Below are 25,990 nucleotides of genomic sequence, written 5' to 3'. Positions count from 1 at the left end.
CCCTTTCTTTGAGAATAGAGTTCATTAGCAATTTGACCCTACAGCTCCTTCTACACACAAGTCCAACCTGTTTCCCCCCTTTTTACATCAACCCAGTCATTAACTAGTCAATAAGTTGAGTGAACAACGAGACAGTGGAGGAGTGGTTTTGAGGCCCTGTACTATGTCACACAGTTTTTTTGCTGCTCATTAATGATGTGCTCCGTCTTGTGCAGGACATGCACAGCAAATTCTTTGATACTACAGATGTCATCCCAGAGGTTTTGTCCATTCACGCACCACCATTCACTGGGCCGCAGACAAACGCTCACACCCACTTACAGAGCCCACTGCAAAAGCCAGAAGAGATCACAGCATCAACGTTCTCTTCGAGCCAACTCTTTGGAAATGGGGAACATTTTAAGGAGCACCTCAACGTTCCGAGGGGTATTGAGCTGTGTGGCCTGCCGGAGCTGTGCTTCCCAGGTGAGAGACTTTGACAGCTCTGTTCTGGATGAAGGGGAATGGCTTAACAGGCAGACTATCAATGGGCTCTTTATCTCCTGGAGGCTAACACTGTTTTCACTGGCCAATAGGTTGGAGAGTTAAAGCAGACCAGAATTCACAGAACAGACAAACAATTGTGTAAGATAATAAAATGTGAGGCTGGATGAACACAGCAGGCCAAGCAGCATCTCAGGAGCACAAAAGCTGATGTTTCGGGCCTAGACCCTTCATCAGAGAGGGGGATGGGGAGAGGGAACTGGAATAAATAGGGAGAGAGGGGGAGGCGGACCGAAGATGGAGAGAAAAGAAGATAGGTGGAGAGAGTATAGGTGGGGAGGTAGGGAGGGGATAGGTCAGTCCAGGGAAGACGGACAGGTCAAGGAGGCGGGATGAGGTTAGTAGGTAGATGGGGGTGCGGCTTGGGGTGGGAGGAAGGGATGGGTGAGAGGAAGAGCCGGTTAGGGAGGCAGAGACAGGTTGGACTGGTTTTGAGATGCAGTGGGTGGGGGGGAAGAGCTGGGCTGGTTGTGTGCTGCAGTGGGGGGAGGGGACGAACTGGGCTGGTGTAGGGATGCAGTAGGGGAACGGGAGATTTTGAAACTGGTGAAGTCCACATTGATACCATTAGGCTGCAGGGTTCCCAGGCGGAATATGAGTTGCTGTTCCTGCAACCTTCGGGTGGCATCATTGTGGCACTGCAGGAGGCATCATTGTGGCACCTCCTGCAGTGCCACAATGATGCCACCCGAAGGTTGCAGGAACAGCAACTCATATTCCGCCTGGGAACCCTGCAGCCCAATGGTATCAATGTGGACTTCACCAGTTTCAAAATCTCCCCTTCCCCTACTGCATCCCTAAACCAGCCCAGTTCGTCCCCTCCCCCCACTGCAGCACACAACCAGCCCAGCTCTTCCCCCCCACCCACTGCATCCCAAAACCAGTCCAACCTGTCGCTGCCTCCCTAACCGGTTCTTCCTCTCACCCATCCCTTCCTCCCACCCCAAGCCGCACCCCCATCTACCTACTAACTTCATCCCACCTCCTTGACCTGTCCGTCTTCCCTGGACTGACCTATCCCCTCCCTACCTCCCCACCTATACTCTCTCCACCTATCTTCTTTTCTCTCCAGCTTCGGTCCGCCTCCCCCTCTCTCCCTATTTATTCCAGAACCCTCCCCCCATCCCCCTCTCTGATGAAGGGTCTAGGCCCGAAACGTCAGCTTTTGTGCTCCTGAGATGCTGCTTGGCCTGCTGTGTTCATCCAGCCTCACATTTTATTATCTTGGAATTCTCCAGCATCTGCAGTTCCCATTATCTCTGAAACAATTGTGTAATCCTGTTGGTACTTTCCCAAAGCCTGGATCAAATCCTAAATGGATCACCACAGCAAGGAAAGGCAGAATTGAGCAAAGAGCAGGGAACGTGGGACTAGAATTAGAATTAGAATTAGTTTTTATTGTCACATGCACTCACTCGCAAGAGTACAGTGAAAAATTTACATGGTGCCACTTAAGCAAAAACAAAGAAGCACAGTTAATAGTTCAACATCACATTCCATAAGTGCCTGGACATGCTGGGCTCTCACTTCTCACAAGGGCTTGACCTCCCCATCCCCCTCACCACCCGCTCACCATCACCAACCCCTCGGGGCTGCCTGTTTCCCTTCTCACTCTCTCAGGGCTACCTGTTCCCACTCTCACTGCCTCGGGGCTGCCTGTTCGCCCTCTCACTGCCTCAGGGCTGCCTGTTCCCACTCTCACTGCCTTGGGGCTACCTGTTCCCCCTCTCACCCCCTTGGGGCTGCCTGTTCCCTCACTCACTGCCTCAGGGCTACCTGTTCCCCTCTCACTGCCTCGGGCTGCCTGTTCCCCCTATCACCGCCTCAGGGCTGCCTGTTCCCTCTCTCACCCCTTCGGGGCTGCCTGTTCCCTCTCTCACCCCCTCGGGGCTTCCTGTTCCCCCTATCACCACCTGGGGGCTGCCTGTTCCCTCTCTCACCCCCTCGGGGCTGCCTGTTCCCTCTCTCACCCCCTCGGGGCTTCCTGTTCCCCCTATCACCGCCTCGGGGCTGCCTGTTCCCTCTCTCACCCCCTCGGGGCTGCCTGTTCCCTCTCTCACCATCTCGGGGCTGCCTGTTCCCTCTCTCACTGCCCGGGAGCTGCCTGTTCCCCCTCTCACTGCCCCGGGGGCTACCTGTTCCCCCTCTCCATGCCCGGGAGCTGCCTGTTCCTCCTCTCACTGCCCCGGGGGCTGTCTGTTCCCCCTCTCACTGCCCCGGGGGCTGCCTGTTCCCCCTCTCACTGCCCGGGGGCTGCCTGTTCCCCCTCTCACTGCCCCGGGGGCTGCCTGTTCCCCCTCTCACTGCCCCGGGGCTGCCTGTTCCCCCTCTCGTCTGACACTGCAGTATTCATCTCCAGTGCTGAGGGGAGAGAAGATACGATGAGAGAAATAACGGTAAATGAACAGGTGGAGCAGTGGAGCCCTGACAGGAGCATCCTCCTCTGCTAGTATTTTGGAAATGGAGTGCACTTTATGCCAAAGGGAATGGAGTGTAAGAGAAGGACAGTTTTACTGAAACTATGCAAGGAACTAGTCAGACCACAGCTGGAATATTGTCAACAGTTTCGGGTCCCTTATCTAAGCAAAGATAGACTAGCATTGGAAGCAGCCCAGAGAATGTTAACTCAGAGGAATTGTCTGCTGTAGAGGGGTCAAATAGATTGGGTCTGTACTCATTGGAATTTAGAAGGATGAGTGGCGGCCTTTTGAAACATCTTAGGGGACTAGGTCACGTAGATATAGAAAAGGTATTTCCTATTGTGGGAGAGTTTAGGACCAGGCAGTATGGAATCAGAATTAGAAGCTACAGTTTTAAGTTGGAGATAAGAAAGAATTTATTCTCTCAGATTTCAGGAAATCTGTGGAATTCTTTCCTGTAGGGGGCTGTTGAGGCTGGTCTGTAAGGACATTCAATGCTGAGATAGAAAGATTTTTAATCAGAACGAAAATCAAGGTTTATGGGGAGAAGGACGACTGATTCTGGAAATTCCTCCTCACCTCATTCTGAAACGGCCAATCCCCTTATTCTGATAGGTTCAGTCTCTGGTTCGAGATTGTCCACCTTCAACCTCTCAGCATCTCCCTTGTCAAATCCTCTCAGAATGTTAAACGGTTCTAATCTGACCAGCTCACCATTAGGATCATTCCAGCCTGTATCTCACTCACTGTAGGCAGTTTCTGATCACACAGCTGGGATCCCAAGCCATGCCATGAGGTCTGGGTAAGGCCCTGAAGGGATCTTCAAAGTGGGGTGAAAGGTAGAATGCATTATGCCTGGACACATGGCATTTATAAATCATTTTATCCAATTTGTTCAATTCCTGAAACATACAGGTTTGGAGGGCAATGGGAACGAGCAAAGTAAGTGGGGCTGATTAGATAGCTCTCTCAAAGGGCCAGAACAGGCATGATAGCTGATTGTCCTCCAGCTGGTCAAGAGGTAGTTGGAGGAAAGGGGGTTTCCAAAGCAGCTGGGGGGTGGGTTTCTGAGATAGCTACATTTTCAGTAAACAAAGGTGTTAAGGGATATGGGCCAATGACAGGTATATGACGTTAGGCCACAGATCAGCCATGATCTCATTGAAAGGTGGAGCAGGATCAAGGGGCTGAATGGCCTCCTGCTGTTCCCATGGGTAGTGGGTAACAGTTGTTCCTTAGATGAACTCTCCCACCAAACCTTACCTTTTTTATACATCCTGAATCCATTCACACCTGCTTCAAAAAGGACCACTGTCAGTGCCCACTGGACAGGTCGGGTCAGAATGACATTGACTCCCCCCATCCCACGCCGACACTCACTGGTTTTCAGAAACCAAATAATTATTGTCTTTCTGTCTTTGTCTGAGGATTTATTCCAATATTAAAGATTACAGAAAGATATCCATTAGCTCAGCCTGCAGAGCAGAAGCACTTAATCTTCTCGCTGAGTAGACTCAAAGTCATAACAACATAAGAACCAGGAGTACGAGGAGGCCATTCAGCCCCTCAAACCTGTTTGGCCACTTAATACCATCACTGTTGATCTCATCTCAGCCTCAGCTCCACATTCCTGCCAGTTCGCCAGAATCCTTCAACGCATTGCTGTTTAAAAATCTGTCTATCCCCTCCTTAAATTTAATCAATGTCCCAGCATCCACCACAGTCTGGGGGAATGAATTCCACAGGTTCATGACCCTTTGAGACAAGTCATTTCTCCCCATCTCCTCACCTATTTTAAATCTGCGGCCCCTTATCCTAAAACAATGGCCCCTCATTCTAGATTCTGCCACATGAGGAAACATCCTTTCCACATCTACTTTGTCAATCCCTTTTGGTATCTTGTAGACCTCAATGAGCTCTCCTCTCATTCTTCAAAACTCCACAGACTATCAACCTAAGCTGCTCAATGTTTCTTCTTTAGGCAAACCCCTCATTTCTGTGAGTGAACCTTTTCTGAACTGTCTCTAATACAACTACATCCCTCCTCAAGAAAGGACCACCAAAACTGGATACAATACTCCAGGTGTGGTCTTAATAATGCCTTGTATAATCGCAGCAAAGTTCCCCTACTTTCATACTCTATTATTTTAGCAATAAATGCCATTTTTTCAGTCTGGCCTTCTGTTGGTGGTTTAACGCAAGATTTATTTTCCAATCTCTGGGCATTGTCGATAATTGCAAGTAATGTCCAGACCATAGCCCCAAGACAGCATCACACTGTAGTCTGAGCAGCCTGGGATCATGGGGTCAATGCTGGGCCACCCACCAGGAAGGGGATGCTGACCCTATCGAGGGGAGGGGGTGGCGTAGCATAGATTCACCTGAAAAACACCAGGGCTGAAAGAGTTAATTTAGCGGGGTTCTGAAGAAGCCGTACCACACACGAAACTTTACCAGTTTCCCTCTCTCCACACATGCTGCCAGACCTGCTGAGGTTCTCCGGCAACTTCTGTTTTTATTTCAGATCTCCAGCATCCGCAAGACGTTGTTCAGGAGGACAGGATGCATCGGGAATTGAGAATTATGGAAGGATTGAATTGGATCGCTGTAGAAAAACTATTACCCGCATTAAGGGGAGTCCAGAACAAGGGGACAGTATCTTCACATTACAGCCAGCCATTAAAACTGATTGTCAGGAAACACTTAGGATATGGGGACATAGCACTTAGGAACAGGAGGAGGCCATTCAGCCCCTGAGCCTGTACTACCATTCATTAAGATCATGGCTGTTCTGATTGTGATCTCAACTTGACTTTTATGACTGACCTCACCTCCAATACACTAGTCTCTCAGTTTGATCAAAAATCTCCCCAACTCATCCTTGAATGCGTTTAAAGATCTAGTCTCTACTTCCTTCTGGGAAACACCCTCATAACTTTTTCACAAAATAAAAATTCTCTTCATCTCTATCTCAAATGCTGCTCCATCGCTTTGAATCTCCCCTGCAAGAGGAAAGTTCCACACAGTATCCACCCATCCATTCAGCTCAGCATCTTCAAAATATCACCTCTCACTGCTCTAAACTCTAACAGTTATAAACCAAACTCTGTTCTCATAGGACACACAGGGAAGGGCAATGGAAATCTGCAACTCTCTTCCCTAAAGAGTGGGTTATGTGGCTAGGATTTACTTGATAATTTCAAGACTTTTATCAATAAACATTTGTAGGGTTCATGCACTTCCAGAAGGCTTTTGACAAGCTGCCCCATGGAAGCTGCTAATTAAGACAAGAGCCCATGGTGTTAGAATCAAGGTAATGGCATGGAGAGAGCATTGGCCAACTGGCAGAAGGCAGAGAGGGGGGATAAAGGCAGCCAGTGACGAGCGGAGTTCTGCAGGGAATGATGTTGGGACCACAGCTTTTCACGTTATACATTAATGATCTGGATGAAGGAACTGAGGGCATTGTCGCTGTGTTTGCAGATGACACAGAGATAGGTGGAGGGACAGCTCATGTTGTGGAAGTGGGGAGGCTACAGAAAGATTTGGAGAGATGAGCAGAGTCAGCAAAAAAAAGTGGCAGATGGGACAAGATTTGGGGAAATGGGAGGTTATACACTTTGCTAGGAAGAATAGAGACGTAGAACGTAGAACAGTACAGCAGAGTACAGGCCCTTCGGCCCATGATGTTGTGGTGACCCATTATCCCACTCAGATCAATCTACCCTGCATCCCCTACATTTTACTATCCTCCATGTGCCTGTTAAAAGTCTCTAAAGTATCTGACTCCACTACCACTGCCAGCAGCGCATTCCACACGCCCACCACTCTCTGTGTGAGAAACCGACTCTGACTAATTCCTAAATGGGGAAAGGTTTTGGAAATTTGAAATGGAGCTTGGGTGTCCTAGTTCAGGATTCTCTTCAGGATAACGTGCAGATTCCATTGGCAGATAGGACTGCAAATGTAATGTTAACATTCATTTCAAAGAGGGCTGGAATACAAGAGCAGGGATGTACTGCTGGGGCTGTATAAGGCTCTGGTCAGACCCCATTTGGAATATTGTGAGCAGCTTTGGGCCCTGTATCTCAGGAAGGATATGCTGGTGTTAGAGCGAGTCCAGAGGAGGTTTACAAGAATGATCCTGGGAATATAGGGCTTGTCATATGAGGATCAGTTGAGGACTCTGGGTCTGTACTCAATGGAGTTTGGGCAGATGAGGGAGGATCTGATTGAAACTGACAGAATACTGAGAGGCCTGGATAGAGTGGAAATGTTTTCACTTGTAGGAGAGACTAGGACCTGACAGCACAGCCTCAGAGTGAAGGGATGACCCTTTTGAACTGAGATGAGGAGGAATTTTTCCATCCAGATGCGGGTGAATCTGTGGAACTATTTGCTGCAGAGGGCTGTGGTGGCCAAGTCATTGAGGGTATTTGGACAGAGATAGGTAGGGTCTTGATGAATAAGGAGGTCAAGGGTTATGGGGAGAAGGCAGGGCAATAGGGTAGAGAAACATATCAGCCAATGCCAAATGGAGGAGCAGACTCAATGGGCTGAGTGGCCTGGATCTGCTCCTATATACTGTATCTTATGGCCTTATCAAGGAATATGTATATGAATAGAGTTCAGAGATACATCAGCCATGATCCAGTACAATGGTAGAAAAGGATCGAGGGGCTGAATAGCCTCCTTCTGAATCCTGTGATGTTAGTTGCTCCCCTTGTTGCATCTTGCACACAAACAGTAACCAGTGAAACATTCCCTTTCCTTAACCTTCCAACCACAAACAGCGAAAGCACCCACCCCGTGTGTTAGGTTGTAAGAACAAACAGGAGGTTGAGATGAAACAACAGGAGATTTATTAAGGAGATGCTCACTCTGCAGCCAGCAACTAGTTCTCTCCCTGTCACATGATCAGACTCTTAAAGCGACAGTCCACCATACTTACACAATTACTCCAAACCACCCCAATCCCTATCTGTCCTTGTGGAATGCATTGTAATGGGTGGGGGAGAAATCCTTCTTTATCCAATCATGACCTTTCCATCAATCATCATTTTTTTATCAGCCTTTCCACGCAATCTACGATATTGTTGTCCTTCGCTTCCTGCCCTCTCTAATGACAAAGCAGATCTAAGGTCTGCTGGGACTATGGGTCTTTACATTGTCTTTATTGCTCCAGGATTATTTCTTTGTCGGGTTATAGGAAATCAGAGGCAGAGTTATTTAAATTTTTTTATCTGTTTTTGTTGTCTCCCTAACTGTCCTGGTGTTTCTCATTACCTCTGGCTCTTTATTTCTCTCTGTTTATCTCTCACCCTGTATATGTCTGTATGTCCCTCATTCTCCCTCTCTCTGTCCTGGCCTTTCTTTTATGTTGTATTGTTTCTCCCTGGTCTATCTTTTTTTCTCTCTCTGTCCTATGTCTCCCCTGTTCATATATTTATGTTTTCATTCTCTGTTTCTCACTCCTTTTTGTTTTTCCATCTGCATTTCTCTGTGTCTCTTTCTCACCCTGATTCTGTTTGTTTCACACCAATACCAATCCCTGAATGCCTCACTCCCTTGCTCACTCTTTCCTTCTCTCTGTAACTGTTGCTGGTTCTCACCCTCCACACCTGTCCTCTCTCTCTCTCTCTCTCTCTCTGTGTTCGACTCTCTCTGTCACTTGCTCTCTGCTTCAAACTTTCCCAGATGGATTTAAGCTTCCAGTGGAAGAGCAGGAAGAGTCTTTTCATTTCCTGGTCCTGACAGATATCCTCGGGAACAGACAGCAGGGAGTGGTACTTCACATTAACAGAGAGATAAAGGTGAGCATTTGAAACTATGCGTTTCATACAAAATGCTGGGTTATTAATGTGTGGGATTATAATGAGAACTCTAAAACTAGAAAACATTTTATTTTCTCAGAGAGATGTGTGCCTTTGGAACTCTCTGCCACAGAAGCAGTGGAGTTGGGGTCATTGAATATATTTATAGCATAGGCAGATAGTTTCTTATGAGGCAGCGAATCGAGGGTTATCGGGATAGAATGAAATACAGAAACCTCAACAGAGCAACTACAATCTTATTGAATGGTGTAGAGTAAGTTCAAGGGGCTGACTGGTCTCCGCTGCTCCTAACGGTTATGTTCACATGGTATTGTACGGGAATTGCTTGGGTCTGTTAATAAGGAATATGGATCCAAAGGGACTAGCTAGAGTTGGTTCAGGTCAGCCAGGAGCTCGTGGAAGGGTCTGGAACTCAAGAACACTTACAGAATAAAGAGACACTCATTTAAACCTGAGATGGGATGGAATTGCGTCACTCTGAGTGTCGTGAATGTCTGGATCCCAGTGAGGCTAAATTACTCAAAGTATTGAAAGAGGAGGTAGACAGGTTTTTGAATATTGGGAGTTGAGGGCTGTGAGGAGCTGCCCTACAGAGGACATGAGGGCTGGGGTAGATGAGCCATGATCTTATACAATGGCAGGACAAGCCTGAGGGGCTGAATGGCCTATTGTTGCTCCTGTTTTTTTATTTTCTAACAGAATGGTGGAACAAACTGCAAATGACCACCTCCTGTTCCTTCCTAAATTAGTGACAGGGCTATAACTAAAGGCAGCATCTCAGTTTAGGCTTACTGCTCAAGGTTACAGTAAGTTTTTTTTTGCTGTTAAGATGCGCCAGGGGTGGGATTGATCTCCACAGAGGTGATGCACCCCCCCACAACTCCTCTCTCGTCTCCACCCCTCCCCTCCCCTTCTTGTGGGATGACTGATGACTCTTTGTTCTCAGGGTTAGCCTGGAAGATTGTCTGAAAGGGGCAACGGGACTCAGGCCCAGCAGGAGGAAGATTGGCACTGGGGAAGGGACGGAGTGGGCTTGGGGAGGGGGAAGGGAGGAGGGAAGTCTTTTGGGAAAGTGAAGTCATCATTGTCTGACCTCAGGTTTTGCCTTTGCAGGAGTCCGATCTATACCAGTCTCCCCCAGAGGACATTGACCCCACAATGGACTCTACTGAACCTTTCAAAGTCCTGGTTCCCTTTGGGATCTGTGTCATCACCAAGTTTCCATATTATACAGTCCTGAAGGATTGCCTTTCCTGGTAAGAGAGTTAACCAGCCCCTGTTACCCCAGTAGGGCCAGGAACACGTGGAGACAGAAAGCTAATGACCCATCACAGGGAATGGGAAAAGTTAGACTTGTAACAGGGATTGAGCAAGAGACTGGGAAAGGGGCTGGGGACCTCCAGAGTGGGACAAAAGGGAAGGTCTGTGCTAAGGGGGAGGCTTGGAGCGATTAAATGTCAAAAAAATTAACAGCACAAGGCAGGAGTAAAGAAGCAAAGGATGGGCTGATTGCAGGTTTACATAACAATGAAAGAGGCATTACTAACTTCAGCTATTTAAGAGTTGTTGGCTGGTTCACTGAGCTGCCTGGTTTTCGTACAGAGATAGTGGCAACTGCCGATACTAGAGAACCTGAGATAACAAGGTGTAGATCTGGATGAACACAGCAGGCCAAGCAGCATCAGAGGAGCAGGAAAGCTGATGTTTCAGGCCTAGACCCTTCTTCAGAAATGATGCTGCTTGGCCTGCTGAGTTCATCAAGCTCTACACCTTGTTATCTCAGGTTTTCATACAAACATTTTGTCTCTGTTCCAGGTGACATTGTCAGGAATTTGTAGGCTTTGCTAAAGCGCTGTTGGTCTGTTCTGCTCTGAATTTATATGGTCCGCTCTGTCATGGTGATCTGTCTTATTTCTGGTTTTGTCCCATAGTGGCATGTAGATGGGGTTTATTTCAATATGTTTGTTAATTGCATCGGTGGTTGAAAACCAGGCCTCCAGGAAGTCTCACGCCTGTCTTTGTCTCACCTGTCCCACTTTGCCCTGGTCAAACAGATGCCCTTCTATGTTGGAGTGTACTGAAATGAGGGAGAATTAGTTGTACCGTTTTGCTGTGAGTTGGTGTTCATGTATCCTGTTGGCGAGTTTCCTGGCCGTCTGTCCTGTGTAGTGTTTCTCGCAGTTGCTGCATGGCAGTTTATATGTCACATTTATCCTGCTCATGTGGGTATGGGGACTTTTGACTGAGAGTAAGTGGCGAAGTGTGACTGTAGGTTTGTGTGCTGTCCTTATTTCAAGAGGTCATAGGTTTCTTGCAGTCAGTTCTGATGTGTGTTGAGGTTGGTTGTCTCGCTGAGCTGGTTTCTTGTTTCACAAATGTTTTCCTCTCCATTTTTATGCAGCTCTGGGGTGTTCCAGTGAGTTATCCCTCTGTTTAAACAGAGTCTTGACACAGCTCTGTTTGTGGATGCTGGGTACAGGGGTGGGGAGAGGTGGGGGGGGTGGTGGTTACTGTTGTAAATGAGTGATAACTCATACAGAATCTTTGCAAACAATGGCAATCAACAGCTATATCTGCCGATGCCTGGCCAACAAACAACACCAAGAAGACAGTGTACGCTCCAACACACTGACCACCCTACCCCATGTCAGAAACACATCAGAACTGACTTCTATAACCTCTTGGAATAAGGACAGCGCACAAACCAACAGCCACACCTCGCCAGTTACTCTCAAAGACGAAAGACCCCGTACCCACAATGAGCAGGACAAGTGAGCTCAGTGGCTAGCACTGCAGCCTCACAGCACCAGGGACCCGGGTTCAATTCCAGCCTCGGGTGGCTATCTGTGTGGAGTTTGCACATTCTCCCCGTGTCTGCGTGGGTTTCCTCCGGGTGCTCCAGTTTCCTCCCACAGTCCAAAGATGTGCAGGCTAGGTGGATTGGCCATGCTAAATTGCCCGTAGTGTTCAGGGATGTGTGGGTTATAGGGGGATGGGTCTGGGTGGGATGCTGAGGGGTGGTGTGGACTTGTTGGGCTAAATGGCCTGTTCCACACTGTAGGGATTCCATGAATGAATGGGAAAAAAAAACCATGCAGCAAATGTGAGAAACACTACATAGGACAGATGGGCAGGGAACTCGCCACCAGGATACATGAACACCAACTCACAGCATAATGGCATGACCAACTCTCCCTCATTTTAATACACTCCATCAGAGAAGGACATCAGTTTGACTGGGACAAAGTTACAAGTGAGACAAAGACAGGCGCGAGACTTGCCAGAGGCCTGGTTCCCAACCACCAATGCAATTAACAAACAGATTGAAGTAGACCCCATCTACATACCACCATGGCACAAAACCGGAAACATGACAGAGCGGACCATATAAATTCAGAGCGGGACAGAACAACAGTGCTTCAACGGAGGCTCCACAGCACTGATAATGTCACCTACGAGGGAGATTAACATTTGTATGGAAACCAGTCAGCTCAGCGAACCAACCAACAACTCTAACTGCAGCCTGAGCTACAGATCTTCATTAAAACATTGAAAGGAATGGGGCAAGGCCCTGGAGGTTTTGACCTGGGATTTCTGAACTTGGTGTTGAATCTCAGAGCTCGTTGGGAAATCTGGGAGAGTAGGAAGTCTGGACAAAGCCAGTAGATTATCCAGTCTCCCTTGGATTGATTAAGGATCAGTGGCCAGAGCACAGAGATTGTTGCTAAGGAAACTGGCTTGGGGAGCATTGTGAGTGTTTAACTGGAGGGAGTTGGGCCTAACCCAGGAAGGGATGTACGATTTGCAGTGGATGGGTCAGGAGGTGGGACATGTGCTAAAGATAAGGCATTGCCAGTGTATGGCCATGTTGCTAAAGGACAGCCCATAACGCAGGAGATAAGGAGAGGCTGAGGAAAGAGCAGTGGGGATCTGGGAGGAGGAGGGATTGTAGGTGACTGTGAGAGAATCAGTGCTGTCCCACAGTAACCTGTCCACCTTCTCCCTTCAGCCTGCTGCTAGACCTGAAGTCCTGCGGAGAGAGAGAGTTCGAAATGAAGGTGAAAGCATTTGCAGCTCAGTTAGCTCTTGTCCCATGCCCACCGCCAGGATCCATCCAGCTGGTAAGGAGTCCATTCAGAAACATGGCATCATCTCATGTGTTTGTGACAAACCCTGGTATTTTATGAAACCAAGGAATTTTGTCTTTTATTCATTTGTGGGTTTTGTCCAGGGACAGCATTTATTGCCCATCCCTAACTGCCCAATCAACTGTTAAATTCCAATGACATTGCTGTGGGTCTGGAGTCCAGACCAGGTGAGGATGGCAGATTTCCTTCCCTACAGGGCATTAAATAGGCTTTCCCCCAACTATTGACAACACACATCATTAGATTCTTAATTCCAGACTTTTGTTCATTTGAAATTCCACCACCTGTCACCTGATGGACTTTGTGTCTCCAGAACATTCCCTGGGCCTCTGGTTTAACCATCTAGTGACAATGTCACCTCAGTCTGAATGTGGCTCTCGCTTGCTGTGGTAGCATTGAGTAACTGCCCTGCAGGGGGTGGTAGTGAGCAGCCTTTGTGAGTGCAAGCGAGTGACCAATAGACCATTCCTGATGGTACGTTGGGGCCAGGCTTGGAGGGTTAGTGTCATCAATTTCATTCCCAAAGGATATTCTGGAAGCAGCAGTCTGGATGTTTTGCTCTTATCAGGACTAACTTTTTATTTTCAGATTTATTAAGTTAGCTGGACTGAGCTCTCCAGCTGCCGGGTGGGGTTGGAATTCATTTCTCCGCTCTATTTTCTTGTGGAAGGTGGTGGATAGGGCATGCCACATTCACCATGACCTTCACTATCCACAAACATCCCACTCCCTCTACCCGCCGACGCTCAGCCACAGCAGTGTGTACGATCGACAAGATGCACTGCAGAAATTCACCAAAGATCCTCCGACTCATACTCGGTTAGAAAGGGAAAGGCAGTACCCCCATCAGGTCTGCTCACACCAACCAGGATCTGGGCAGCTTGAGGAAGCCTTCATAAACTGGGAGCCCCCATGCTGACCCCGGCACTGGGACAATGATGGGGAGCCCAGCCTAGCACCCACTATTAGGTGGTACCTGACCAGGACATGTGTGATTGATCTGTTTGGAAAGTAACTGATACCTGACTGTCTCCTCATTTCCTCCCCCTCTCTCCGGGCCTCGTGCTGCTCAGTGCTTTGAGCTGGGCCCCCTCAGCATCGTGCTGTCACCCCCTGAGGATATCGACAGCCCGGTTATTGACATCGGCCTCCACATCCCATTCCTTTGCTTCAAACCGGAGACTGTCCTGCAGGTAATTCCAGAGAGAGAGAAAGAGAGAGAGTGTGTACATGTGTGGGAGTGGGTGTGGGAGTATGTGGGTGTGGGAGTATGTGTGTGTGGGTGAGTATGTGTGTGTGGGTGAGTATGTGTGTGTGGGAGTGGGTGTGTGTGTGGGAGTGCGTGTGTGTGTGGGAGTGGGTGTGTGTGTGGGCGTGGGTGTGTGTGGGAGTGGGTGTGTGTGTGGGAGTGGGTGTGTGTGTGGGAGTGGGTGTGTGTGTGGGAGTGGGTGTGTGTGGGAGTGGGTGTGTGTGGGAGTGTGGCTGTGGGGGAGTGGGCATGTGGGAGTGTGGCTGTGTGGAAGTGGGCATGGGGGAGTGGGCGTGGGTGTGTGGGAGTATGTGAGTGTATATGTGTGTGTGGGAGTGGGTGTGGGGCTGAGTATGGCTGTGTGGGAGTGTGGTTGTGTAATGGGGGAGTGGCTGTGGGTGTGTGGGAGTGGGAGTGTGTGAGTATGTGAGTGTGTATGTGTGTGTGGGAGTGGGTGTGGGAGTGGGTGTGGGGCTGAGTGTGGCTGTGTGGGAGTGGGGGTGGGTGTGTGGGAGTGGGAGTGTGTGAGTGTGTTGCTCGGGGTAGAATCTGCCTTTCAGGTACAGGCTGGGAATGACTCTTTGACTCTCTCCTGCAGATTGTCACATACATCCTGACCGAGCGGAGACTGGTCTTCTTCTCCACAAACTGGCCACTGCTGACTCTGGTGACCGAGTGCTTCATCCATTATCTGTACCCTCTCCAATGGAGACACCCCTACATCCCAGTCCTGGCCAATCAGATGCTGGACCTCGTGATGGCACCCACTGTCTTCCTCATGGGCTGCCATTCCAGACACTTCGATACAATCAACGAGGTCAGTCACCGGCAACACCACACTCCCTCAGCACTGACCCTCCGACAGTGCCCGCTCCCTCAGCACTGACCCTCCGACAGTGCCCGCTCCCTCAGCACTGACCCTCCGACAGTGCGGCACTTCCTCGGCACTGACACCCCCCACCCCTCCGACAGTACGGCGCTCCCTCAGCACTGACCCTCCGACAGTGCGGCACTCCCTCAGCACTGACACCCCCCACCCCTCCGACAGTACGGCGCTCCCTCAGCACTGACCCTCCGACAGTGCGGCGCTCCCTCAGCACTGACCGTCCGACAGTGCCCGCTCCCTCAGCACTGACCCTCCGACAGTGCCCGCTCCCTCAGCACTGACCCTCCGACAGTGCGGCGCTCCCTCAGCACTGACCGTCTGACAGTGCCCGCTCCCTCAGCACTGATCCTCTGACAGTGCCCGCTCCCACAGTACTGACTCTCCGACAGTGCAAAACTCCCTCAGCACTGACCCTCCGACAGTGCGGCGCTCCCTCAGCACTGACCCTCCGACAGTGCCCGCTCCCTCAGCACTGACCCTCCGACAGTGCGGCGCTCCCTCAGCACTGACCCTCCGACAGTGCCCGCTCCCTCAGCACCGACCATTACAAGCGATTGGAACACCGTCACTGATGTTCTTGCATGCGGACACTGCCTGTGTATAATTGCCAATCCAGCTGTGCTTGAACCAACTTGATATCGCAGACATTGAGCTGTTTCTGAGCTCACTGACCTCCATCAGCTGCAGTCAGGCAAATTGTCGCTTTTGAAACTAACCTTCCTTTTAAAACTTAATCTTCATTTTGAAGGCCCTTCATGTTCTCCCCTCTCCCTTTTACTCAAACCCCACGCAGGTCTAGAAAATGACAAGACCTTTTTGATGCTTTCTTCGTGATCTGTTGAGATTCTACAATTTTAATTGCTCTGTCACTGGTCATGTGTTGCTTGGACCTGAGCTCTGGATTTCCCACACAAAGCTTCTCCTACCTCCCTGTCTGTTCAAGCCACTCCTTCCAACAGACCCCTTCAACCACGTCTCGGTGACCTGTGCTAATGGGAGCTGCAGATGCTGGAGAATCTGATACAACAAAGTGTGGGGCTGGATGAACATCTTTCTGATGAAGGGTCTAGGCCCGAAACATCAGCTTTTGTGCTCCTAAGATGCTGCTTGGCCTGCTGTGTTCATCCAGCCCCACACTTTGTTATCTCGGTGACCTACCTTCATATTTCTGGATTTGGCTGAGTGACGGAAGGATCACCCAGTTCGGAATATCAAGAAAGAACTGCCAATGTTGGGAAACTGAAACTGAAAAATAGAAGTTGCTGGAGAAACTCTGCAGGTCTGGCAGTATCTGTGCAGAGAAATCAGAGTGAACAGTTCAAATCCAGTGACCACTGCAAGAAGGGCCACTGGACCTGAACTGGTAGCTAGGTTAGAATACAAGATGTGGAGCTGGATGAATACAGCAGGCCAAGCAGCATCTTAGGAGCAATAAAGCTGACGTTTCGGGCCTAGACACTTCATCAGAAAAGGGGGAGGGGGAAGAGGGTTTTAAAATAAATAGGGAGAGAGGGGGAGGTGGATCAAAGATGGATAGAGGAGAAGATAGGTGGAGAGGAGACAGACAGGTTCGAGAGGCGGGGATGGAGCCAGTAAAGGTGAGTGTAGGTAGGGAGATAGGGAGGGGATAGGTCAGTCCAGGGAGGACGGACAGGTCAAGGAGGCGGGATGAGGATAGTAGGCAGGAAGTGGGGATGGGCTTGAGGTGGAAGGAGGGGATAGGTGAGAGGAAGGACAGGTTAGAGAGGCGGGGATGAGCTGGGCTGGTTTTGGGTTGCGGTAGGAGGAGGGAGGGGAGATTTTGAAGCTGGTGAAGTCGACATTGATACCATTGGGCTGCAGGGTTCCCAAGTGGGATATGAGTTGCTGTTCCTGCAACCTTCAGGTGGCATCATTATGGCACTGCAGGAGACCCATGATGGACATGTCGTCTGAGAAATAGGAGGGGTAATTGAAATGGTTCGTGACTGGGAGGTGCAGTTGTTTATTGCGAACTGAGCGGAGGTGTTCTGCAAAGCGGTCCCCAAGCCTCCGCTTGGTTTCCCCAATGTAGAGGAAGCCACACCGTGTACAGTGGATGCAGTATATCACATTGGCAGATGTGCAGGTGAACATCTGCTTGATGTGGAAAGTCATCTTGGGGCCTGGGATGGAGGTGAGGGAGGAGTGTGGGGGTGGGTATAGCACTTCCTGCGGTTGCAGGGGAAGGTGCCGGGTGTGGTGGGGTTGGAGGGGAGTGCGGACCGGACAAGGGAGTCACGGAGAGAGTGGTCCCTCTGTAAGGCAGATAAGGGTGGGGATGGAAAAATGTCTTGGGTGGTGGGGTTGGATTGTAGATGGCAGAAGTGTCGGAGGATGATGCGTTGTATCTGGAGATTGGTGGGGTGGTATGTGAGAACGAGGGGGATTGTCTTAAGGCGGTTATTGCGAGGGTGGGGTGTGAGTGATGTGTTGCAGGAAATGCGGGAGACACAGTCAAGGGCGTTCTCGACCACTGCGGGGGGCAAGTTGCGGCCCTTGAAAAACGAGGACATCTGGGATGTGCGGGAGTTGAATGCCTCATCCTGGGAGCAGATGCAGTGGATGTGAAGGAATTGGGAATAAGGGATGTCATTTTTGCAGGAAGGTAGTTGGGAGGAGGTGTATTCTAGGTATCTGTGGGAGTCGGTGGTCTTGAAATGGATATCGGTTTCCAGGTGGTTGCCTGAGATGGAGACTGAGAGGTCCAGGAAGGTGAGGGATGTGCTGGAGATGGCCCAGGTAAACTTAAGGTTGGGGTGGAAGGTGTTGGTGAAGTGGATGAACTGTTCGAGCTCCGCTTGGGAGCATGAGGTGGCGCCGATACAGTCATCAATGTAACGGAGGAAGAGGTGGGGTTTGGGGCTAGTGTAGGTCCGGAAGAGGGACTGTTTCCACGTAACCTACAAAGAGGCAGGCATAGCTTGGGCCCTTGTGGGTACCCATGGCCACCCCCTTTGTCTGTAGGAAGTGGGAGGAATTGAAAGAGAAGTTGTTTAGGGTGAAGACGAGTTCGGCTAGACGGATGAGGGTGTCAGTGGAGGGGAATTGGTCGGATCTACGGGACAGGAAGAAGCGGAGGGCCTTGAGGCCATCTGTATGGGGAATGCAGGTGTATGGTAAAGATGAGGTGTTGGGGACCGGGAAGTTGGATATTCTGGAGGAGGTGGAGGGTGTGGGTGGTGTCACAGACGTGGGTGGGGAGTTCCTGGACCAAGGGGGAGAAAATAGAGTCCAGATAGGTGGAGATGAGTTTGGTGGGTGGACTGACCTATCTCCTCCCTACCTCCCCACTACACTCACCTCTACTGGCTCCATCCCCGCCTCTTGAATTTGCCTGTCTCCTCTCCACCTATCTTCTCCTCTATCCATTTTCAGTCCATCTCCCCCTCTCTCCCTATTTATTCCAGAACCCTCTCCCCCTCCCCCATTTCTGATGAAGGGTCTAGGCCTGAAACATCAGCTTTCCTGCTCCTCTGATGCTGCTTGGCCTGCTGTGTTCATCCAGCTCTATACCTTGTTATCTCAGGTTCTCCAGCGTCTGCAGTTCCCATTATCTCCAGTAATTGTTTTTGTTTTGAATATTACCAGATTTGAAACATTAACTCTGCTTTATCTCCATGGAGACCGCCAGACCTGTTGAGTTTCTCCAGCAGTTTCTGTTTTTGAGTTGATTACTGTTTCTGTGAAACACTGTGGGATGTTTGGCTCTGCAAGAGACGCTATGTCAATGCGGGTTTTTGTTGGTTGGATCTGTCTCACATGCTGTGTGTTTAGCTACTTCGTCACCAGGGAGCACTGTTTAGTCTCTGTAAGAACCCAGTACAGAGCGATAACTTGGGAGTATTCACAGGGCTTGGTCTCTGATTCTTACAGCTCTTACCCAGTGGGTGGGTAGGTGTGTGTGTGAGGAGCGTGGGGGGCGGGGGTGGGAGGAGATTTCCATGGGCTTGCTGGCAGGATGCCGTCAGGATCTCTGAGGCTAATTTCAACATTTAACATCTGCCTCTCACCCAGAGACAGGGGGCTGATTTCCAGGTCTGGAGTGCTGCGTGATCTATGGTGTTGGAGCTGGGATAGGGCGGGCAGTGGCTGTTTGGGGAAGGCAGATGCCGGTGGTCATGTCCAGGACTCCCTTGAGTGTTCCTTGCGGGTCACTCTTATTGTCCAAGCTCAAGCTCCTGGTCAGTGTCGCTGCTTCAGGTGTAAACCAGCAGCTACCATTAAAATCAGTGTTGTGATTTAATCTCAGTGACAGACTTCACTCCACCACATCCAGCCTCTGAGACAGCTGGTGGCCACTCTCCAGGATGGAGCTCACCTCCCGTTCTGACCATCGCATGTCAGGGCTAGACAGGGTTGATTCAGGAAGGATGCCCCTTGTGACTGAGGTGTCCTGAACCAGGGCCCAGGGTCTTAAGGATACAGGAAGGTCACTTAGGACCAGGAGGAGGAGAAGTTTCTTCACCCAGAGAGTCATAGAGTCATACAGCATGGAAACAGACCCTTCGGCCCAACTCACCCATGCTGGCCAGCTTTCCTAAACTCAACTGGTCCCATTTACTTGTGTTTGGCCCATCTCACTCTCACCATAAAGTAGCTCTGAGGAAGGGTCACCGGACCTGAAACGTTAACTGTTTTTTTCCTTCGCAGATGCTCCCAGACCTGCTGAGCTTTTCCAACAACTTTGTTTTTGCTTCTGATTTACAGCATCCGCAGTTACTTCGGTTTTTATTCACTCTAAGCCTTTCCTACCTATGTACCTGTCCAAATGGCTTTTAAATGTTGTAAATGTACCAGCCTCCACCACTTCCTCTGGCAGCTCATTCCATACCCACACCACCCTCTGTGTGAAAAAGTTGCCCCTTAGGCCCCATTATTTTATAAACCTCTATAAGGCCACCCATCTGCCTCCTGTGCTTCAATGAAAAAAGCCCTAGCCTATCCAGCCCTAAGTCAAACCCTCCACTGCTGGCAACATCCTCGTAAATCTTTTCTGAACCCTCTGTAATCTAGTAATATCCCTCCTACAGCAGGATGACTAGACTGCGTGCAGTTCTCCAGAAGGAGCCTCACTATTGTCCTGTACAACTGAAACATGACATCCCAACCCCTATACTCAAAGGTCTGAGCAATGAAAGCAAGTGTGCAAAATGCCTTCTTAACCCCCCTGTCTATACATGACGTAAATTTCAAAGAATTATATGCCTGAACCCTTAAGTCTCTCAGTTCTACAACAGTACCGAGGGTCCTACCATTTACCGTATCAGTCCTGCCCTTGTTTGTTTTATCAACATGCAATACCTTGCATTTATCCACATTAAACTCCATCTGCCACTCCTCAGGCCATTGACCCAACTGATCAAGATCTCTTCGTAATCTTCGATAACCCTCTTCACTGATAACAAAGTGTGGGGCTGGATGAACACAGCAGGGCAAGCAGCATCAGAGAAGCACAAAAGCTGATGTTTCGGGCCTAGACCCTTCATCAGAGACGAGGCCCAAAACATCAGCTTTTGTGCTGCTGAGATGCTGCTTGTCCTGCTGTGTTCATCCAACTTCACACTTTGTTATCTCGGATTCTCCAGCATCTGCAGTTCCCATTATCTCTAACCCTCTTCACTGCCCACTATACCACTAATTTTGGTGCCATCTGCAAACTTACCAAAATGTTTTATATATTCTCATCTAAATCATTTATATAAATGACAAACAAAAGTGGACGCAGTGCCGATCCCTGTGGAACACCGCTAGTCACAGGCCTCCAGTCTGAAAAAGAATCCTTCACCCCCACCCCTGTCTCCTACCATCAGGTCACGTTTGTATTCAATTGAGAAGCTCACCCTGAATCCCATGTGATCTAATTTTTTTCATTAATATACCCTGTGGAGCTCTATCAAAGGCGTTGTAAAATTCCATGTAAACAACATCTACCACTCTACCCTCATCAATCTATTTGGCTGCTCCCTTTAAAAACTCAGTCCAATTTGTGAGAGATGATTTCCCTCACACGCAACCATGCTGACTATCCCTGATCATTCCTTGCTTCTCCAAATACATGTAAATCCAACTTACTGACCATCAATGTCAGACTCACCGGTCTATAGTCTCCAGGCTTCTCCTTCCAGCCTTTCTAAAATAAAGGCACACCATTAACTACTCTCCAGTCCTCTGGCACCTCATCTCTGCTATAAATAATACAAATATTCCTGCAATCTCTTCTCTAACTTCCCACAAAGTCTTGTGATACACAAGATCATGTCCTGGAGATTTATCCATCTTTATATTTTCTAAGACCTCTAGCACTTCCTCTTGTAATGTGAACTGTTTTAAAATAAAATCAATATTTATTTCTGAGTTGTCTAGCACCCATTTCTTCCTCCACAGTAAAAATTAACATAAAATATTCATTTAATATTTCTCCCATCTCCTGAGGTTCAACACACAGATGATCTCGTTGATCTTTAAGGGTCCCTACTCTCTCTCTTTCTAGTTGCTCTTTTGCTGTTAAAGTACTTGTAGAATTTTTTTGGATTATCCTTCACCTTTTCTGCCAATGCTATCTCATATCCCGACCTTGCCCTCATGATCCCCCTCTTAAGAATGACCCCAGACCCTCTATGCTCTCAAGGGACTCATTTGACCCCAATTGTCCATATTTAATATAAAATTCTTTCTTAGCCTTGACTAGAACCTCAATATCTTTGTTTATCCATTGTTCTCTACCCTTATCAGTCTTACATTTCACTTCAACAGGAACATAAAGTCTCAATTCTCATCATCATATTTCTGAAACCCTTCCATTTGTCAGTCATCCCTTTATTTGTGAACGGTCTACTCCAATCAACTTTTGAAAGTTCTTGTTTCATACCATTAAAATTTGCCTTACTCCAGTTAAGAACTTCGACTTTTATACAAACCTTACCCTTCTCGATTAAAAACTGAGCTGGGTCCTGAGGAAGGGTCATCGGACCCTGCTGAGTTTTTCCAGCAACTTCTGTTTTTGTTTCTATCCTTTTCCATAACTATTTTAAAACTTGTAGAATTATGATCACTCATCCCAAAGTGTTCCCATACCAACGCTTCAGTCACTCGCTGTGTCTTGGTTCCCAGGAGAAGGGGAAGTTTTGCTCCATCTCTAGTAGGGACATGTACATATTGATAAAGACTATTTTCTGGAACACATTTAACAAATTCCTCACCATCCAAACCTTTAACACTGCTGTAGCCTCAGTCAATTTTTGGAAAATCAAAACCCCTACTATTGAACTCTGCTATGCTTACATATAGCCCAGATTTCGCTATTTACTTGCTCTTCAGTTTTCCTCTGACTATAGGGGTCTACATTACAATCCTGTCCAGGTGATCATTTCTTTCTTATTTCTAATTTCTGCCCATATAGCTTCACTGGATGAATCCTGAAAAATATCTTCTGTAAGTTCAGTCATAATGCTTTCCTTGATCAAAAAAGCCACCCCCTCCTCTCTTGCCTCCCTTTCTATCCTTCCTAAGAACATGAGAACCAGGAGCAGGAGTAAACCATCCGGCCCCTCGAGCCTCTCCACCATTCAATAAAATCACGGCTGATCTTTTTGTGGACTCAGCTCCATTTACCCGCCCACTCACTATAGCCCTTAAATCCTATACTGTTCAAAAAATTATCTATCTTAGCTTTAAAAACATTCAATGAGGAAACCTCAGCCGTGTCACTGGGCAGGGAATTCCACAGATTCACAACCCTTTGGGTGAAGAAGTTCCTCCGTGATTCAGCCCTAGATCTGCTCCCCCTTATCTTGAGGCTGCGCCCCCTTGTTTTAGTTTTACCCTCCAGTGGAAACAACCTCCCTGCTTCTGTATTATCTATTCCCTTCATAACTTTATATGTTTCTATAAGATCCCCCTGTTCTTCTAAATTCTAATGAATATAATCCCGGTCTACTCGGCCTCTCCTCATAAATCAAACCTCTAAACTTTGGAATCAACCCAGTGAACCTCCTCTGTACCCCCTCTAGTGTTAAGCATGACCTGCCTTTCATGATACCATGCAGCGTCTGTCCAATGGGATAGTTTCTATCCATATGTCTTGCTATTGCTTCCTTGATAATAAATTCAAGCAATGCCCCCACTGCAGAAGTCAGCTAATCGGCCTATAATTCCCCATCGCCTTTTTTGAACAGTGGCATCACATTGGCTGTTTTCCAATCTGCTGGAACTGCCCCGAGTCTAGCGAAATTACCATGCGCGCATTCGCCATTTCTCCCGCCTTCTTTTGTAGTACCTTGGGAACATTCCATCAGGGCCAGGAGACTTGTCTACATTCGGCTCCTTTAGTTTGCCCAACACTGTCGCTTTCCTGATAATGATTGTGTTTAGTTCCTCACCTACTCTGATGTCCTTGTCATCAATTACTGGCATGTTATTTGTGTCCTCTATTGTGAAGACTGACAGAAAATATTTAAAGCCTGGACCATTGAGTTACCAGTTCTGTCCTTCCCGTAGCCAGGTTTCTGTAATATCTGTGATGTCCCAACCCATGTTCTCATACATACTCCAAGTTCATCGGCTTTACCTGTAAGACCCCTTGCAGTGAAATAAATGCAGCTTAATTCTTCAGACTTACCTCATTGCCTGCTTTTTCTAATTAACTTGCTCTTTTCTGGTTCAGAACCATCTTCATTGGCCTTACTATTTTCACTGCTATTTCAGATCTCCCCCCCACCACCCCCCCCCCCCCCCCCCCCCCCACAACCCCCACCACTACTAGTTTTAAAGGCACCCAAAATGGAACTAGCAAATCTCCGAGCCAGGATATCGGTCCCTTTCCAGTTCAGGTGTAACCCGTCCCTTTTGAACAGTTCTTTTCTGTTCCAGAAGAGATCCCAATGATCCAAAAATCTGAATTCTTGCACATTGCATCATCTCTTCAGCCATTGATTTATCTGCCCCATCTTTTTATTCCTACTCTCATTTAAATGTAGCTCTGAGAATAAACCAGAGATTGCAACCTTCGATGTTCTGCTTTTTAACATCCTACCTGACCTCTTATAATCACTTTGCAAAGCCCTTAACCCTTTCCCTGACCATGTTGGTCTTACCAATGTGCATGACAACTTGCAGCTTCTCACTTTCCCCTTCGACAATATGCTTCAAGTATTTTGAGACACCCTTAACTCTGGAAGGCAACATACCATCCTATATTCACACTCATTGCCACGTAATTTCCTGCCTGTGCCCCTGACTCAAGTGTTCCCTACAAGAATTATTCTTTCCAATCTTGACCAATTCCTTTTAACATAAGATTCATTCTTAGTGCCCAAGATCTGACTGCCACATTTATGTTCTGCTGAGACTCTAGCTCCTTCAACAATACCCAAAAACAGAATACCTGTTTGAGAGAGCGGCAGCCACATCCTGAACTACCTCCTTCCCTTTTCCTGAGAGTCATCCATCTATGTGACTGGCCCTGCTGTGTAACTAGGCATCACACCCTGGGCCTCTTGAATGCCCTCAGTGACATTAAGCCAAAAAAGTAGCTCTTAAAATCACCTTATTTATATAAAATTTTACCCTTCCTTACTCACAGATTTTAATTTTAAGCATGCATAAATAAAAAAAATTAAAATCTTTAAAAAAAATTGAGCACTTAGCTGAAACTCTCACCACCGAATTAAATAAAGCCTCTAACATATCTTTTTATAATCTGTATTAAACTCCATTTGCCTTTTCTCGGTCCACTGGCCCAATTGATCAAGTTCCCGTTGTACTCTTAGGTAAACTTCTGCATGGTCCGCTGTATCACCAATTTTGGTGTCATTTGCAAAATTGCTAACAATGCCTTCTATTTTCTCATCCAGACTGTTTCTGTAAATGACAAATATCAGTGGACCCTGCACCAATCCCTACAGAACACCATTGATCACAGGCCTCAAGTCTAAAAGACAGCCCTCCACCACCACCCTCTGTCTCCTACTGTTTGTATCCAGTTGGCGAGCTCTCCCTGGATCCTGTGTGATCTAATCTTAATAACCCACCTACCATGTGGTACCTTATCAAAGGCCTCACTAAAGCCAATGTAAACAATGTCAACTATCTACCCTCTGCTTCTTAGTCACCTCTTCAAGAAACTCTACCAAATTTTTTTGAGACACAATTTCTCGTGCACAAAGCCGCGCTGACTATCTCTAACCAGCCCTTGCTTTCCAAACACATGCAGATCCTATCTCTCAGAGTGTCCTCCAACAACTTACCCACCACTGACATCAGTCTCACTGCTCTGTAGTTCACTGGCTTCTCCCTACAGCTTTTCTTAAATAATGGCCCCACATTATCCATCCTCCAGTTACGTGGCACCTCACCCCTGGCCTGTTCTGCTGGAGGGCCTGCAATTTCTTCCCTCGCTTCTGTCAAGTCCTGGAATACACCTGATCAGGTCCCAGGCATTTATGTATATTTAGGTGTTTTAAGACCGTCAGCATTTTGTCCTCTATAATATGAAGTCTTTTGAAGAGGGTGGGGAGCCTGTGGAATTCTCTGCCTCAGAAAGTGGTTGAGGCCAAAACATTGACATTTTTCAAGAAGGAGTCAAATGTAATTCTTAGAGCTCTAGGAATCAAAGGATAATGGAAAAATGTGGGAGCAAGGTTTGGAAAAGAATGATCAGCCATGATCATATTGAATGATGATGCAGGCTGAAAGAGCTGAATGGCCTCATCCTCTTCCTATTTGCTATGTTTCTTGCCCACACGATCAGCATTGGACAGCAGTCGGTTACAGTCTAGAGCTGTGAGACACGATTGGATTCCTGCCCTGATCCTTCCTGTTCACCCATGTCCGAGCCGCTGGAGCAGGTTCCTCCAGGACACAGCATGACTCAAGCTCATCCCAATAACACC

General features: G+C 48.1%; 1 protein-coding gene across 1 annotated transcript in view; it reads left to right on the top strand.

Annotated features, from left to right (window-relative positions):
• Positions 1-25,990, top strand: part of LOC125461643 (DENN domain-containing protein 3-like) — a 161,400-nt gene that overhangs the window by 57,004 nt on the left and 78,406 nt on the right. Inside the window, exons 3-8 of the mRNA XM_048550597.2 lie at positions 216-465; positions 8,661-8,776; positions 9,911-10,053; positions 12,807-12,918; positions 14,019-14,138; positions 14,793-15,011. Of these exons, the coding sequence (XP_048406554.1) occupies positions 216-465; positions 8,661-8,776; positions 9,911-10,053; positions 12,807-12,918; positions 14,019-14,138; positions 14,793-15,011 (960 nt within the window). The remainder of the gene's footprint in view (positions 1-215; positions 466-8,660; positions 8,777-9,910; positions 10,054-12,806; positions 12,919-14,018; positions 14,139-14,792; positions 15,012-25,990) is intronic.

This window comes from Stegostoma tigrinum, chromosome 19 (assembly GCF_030684315.1).
Source record: "Stegostoma tigrinum isolate sSteTig4 chromosome 19, sSteTig4.hap1, whole genome shotgun sequence".
Classification (NCBI taxonomy): domain Eukaryota; kingdom Metazoa; phylum Chordata; class Chondrichthyes; order Orectolobiformes; family Stegostomatidae; genus Stegostoma; species Stegostoma tigrinum.
Note: the sequence above shows the minus strand (reverse complement) of the source record. Positions and strands in the feature narration are given on the sequence as shown.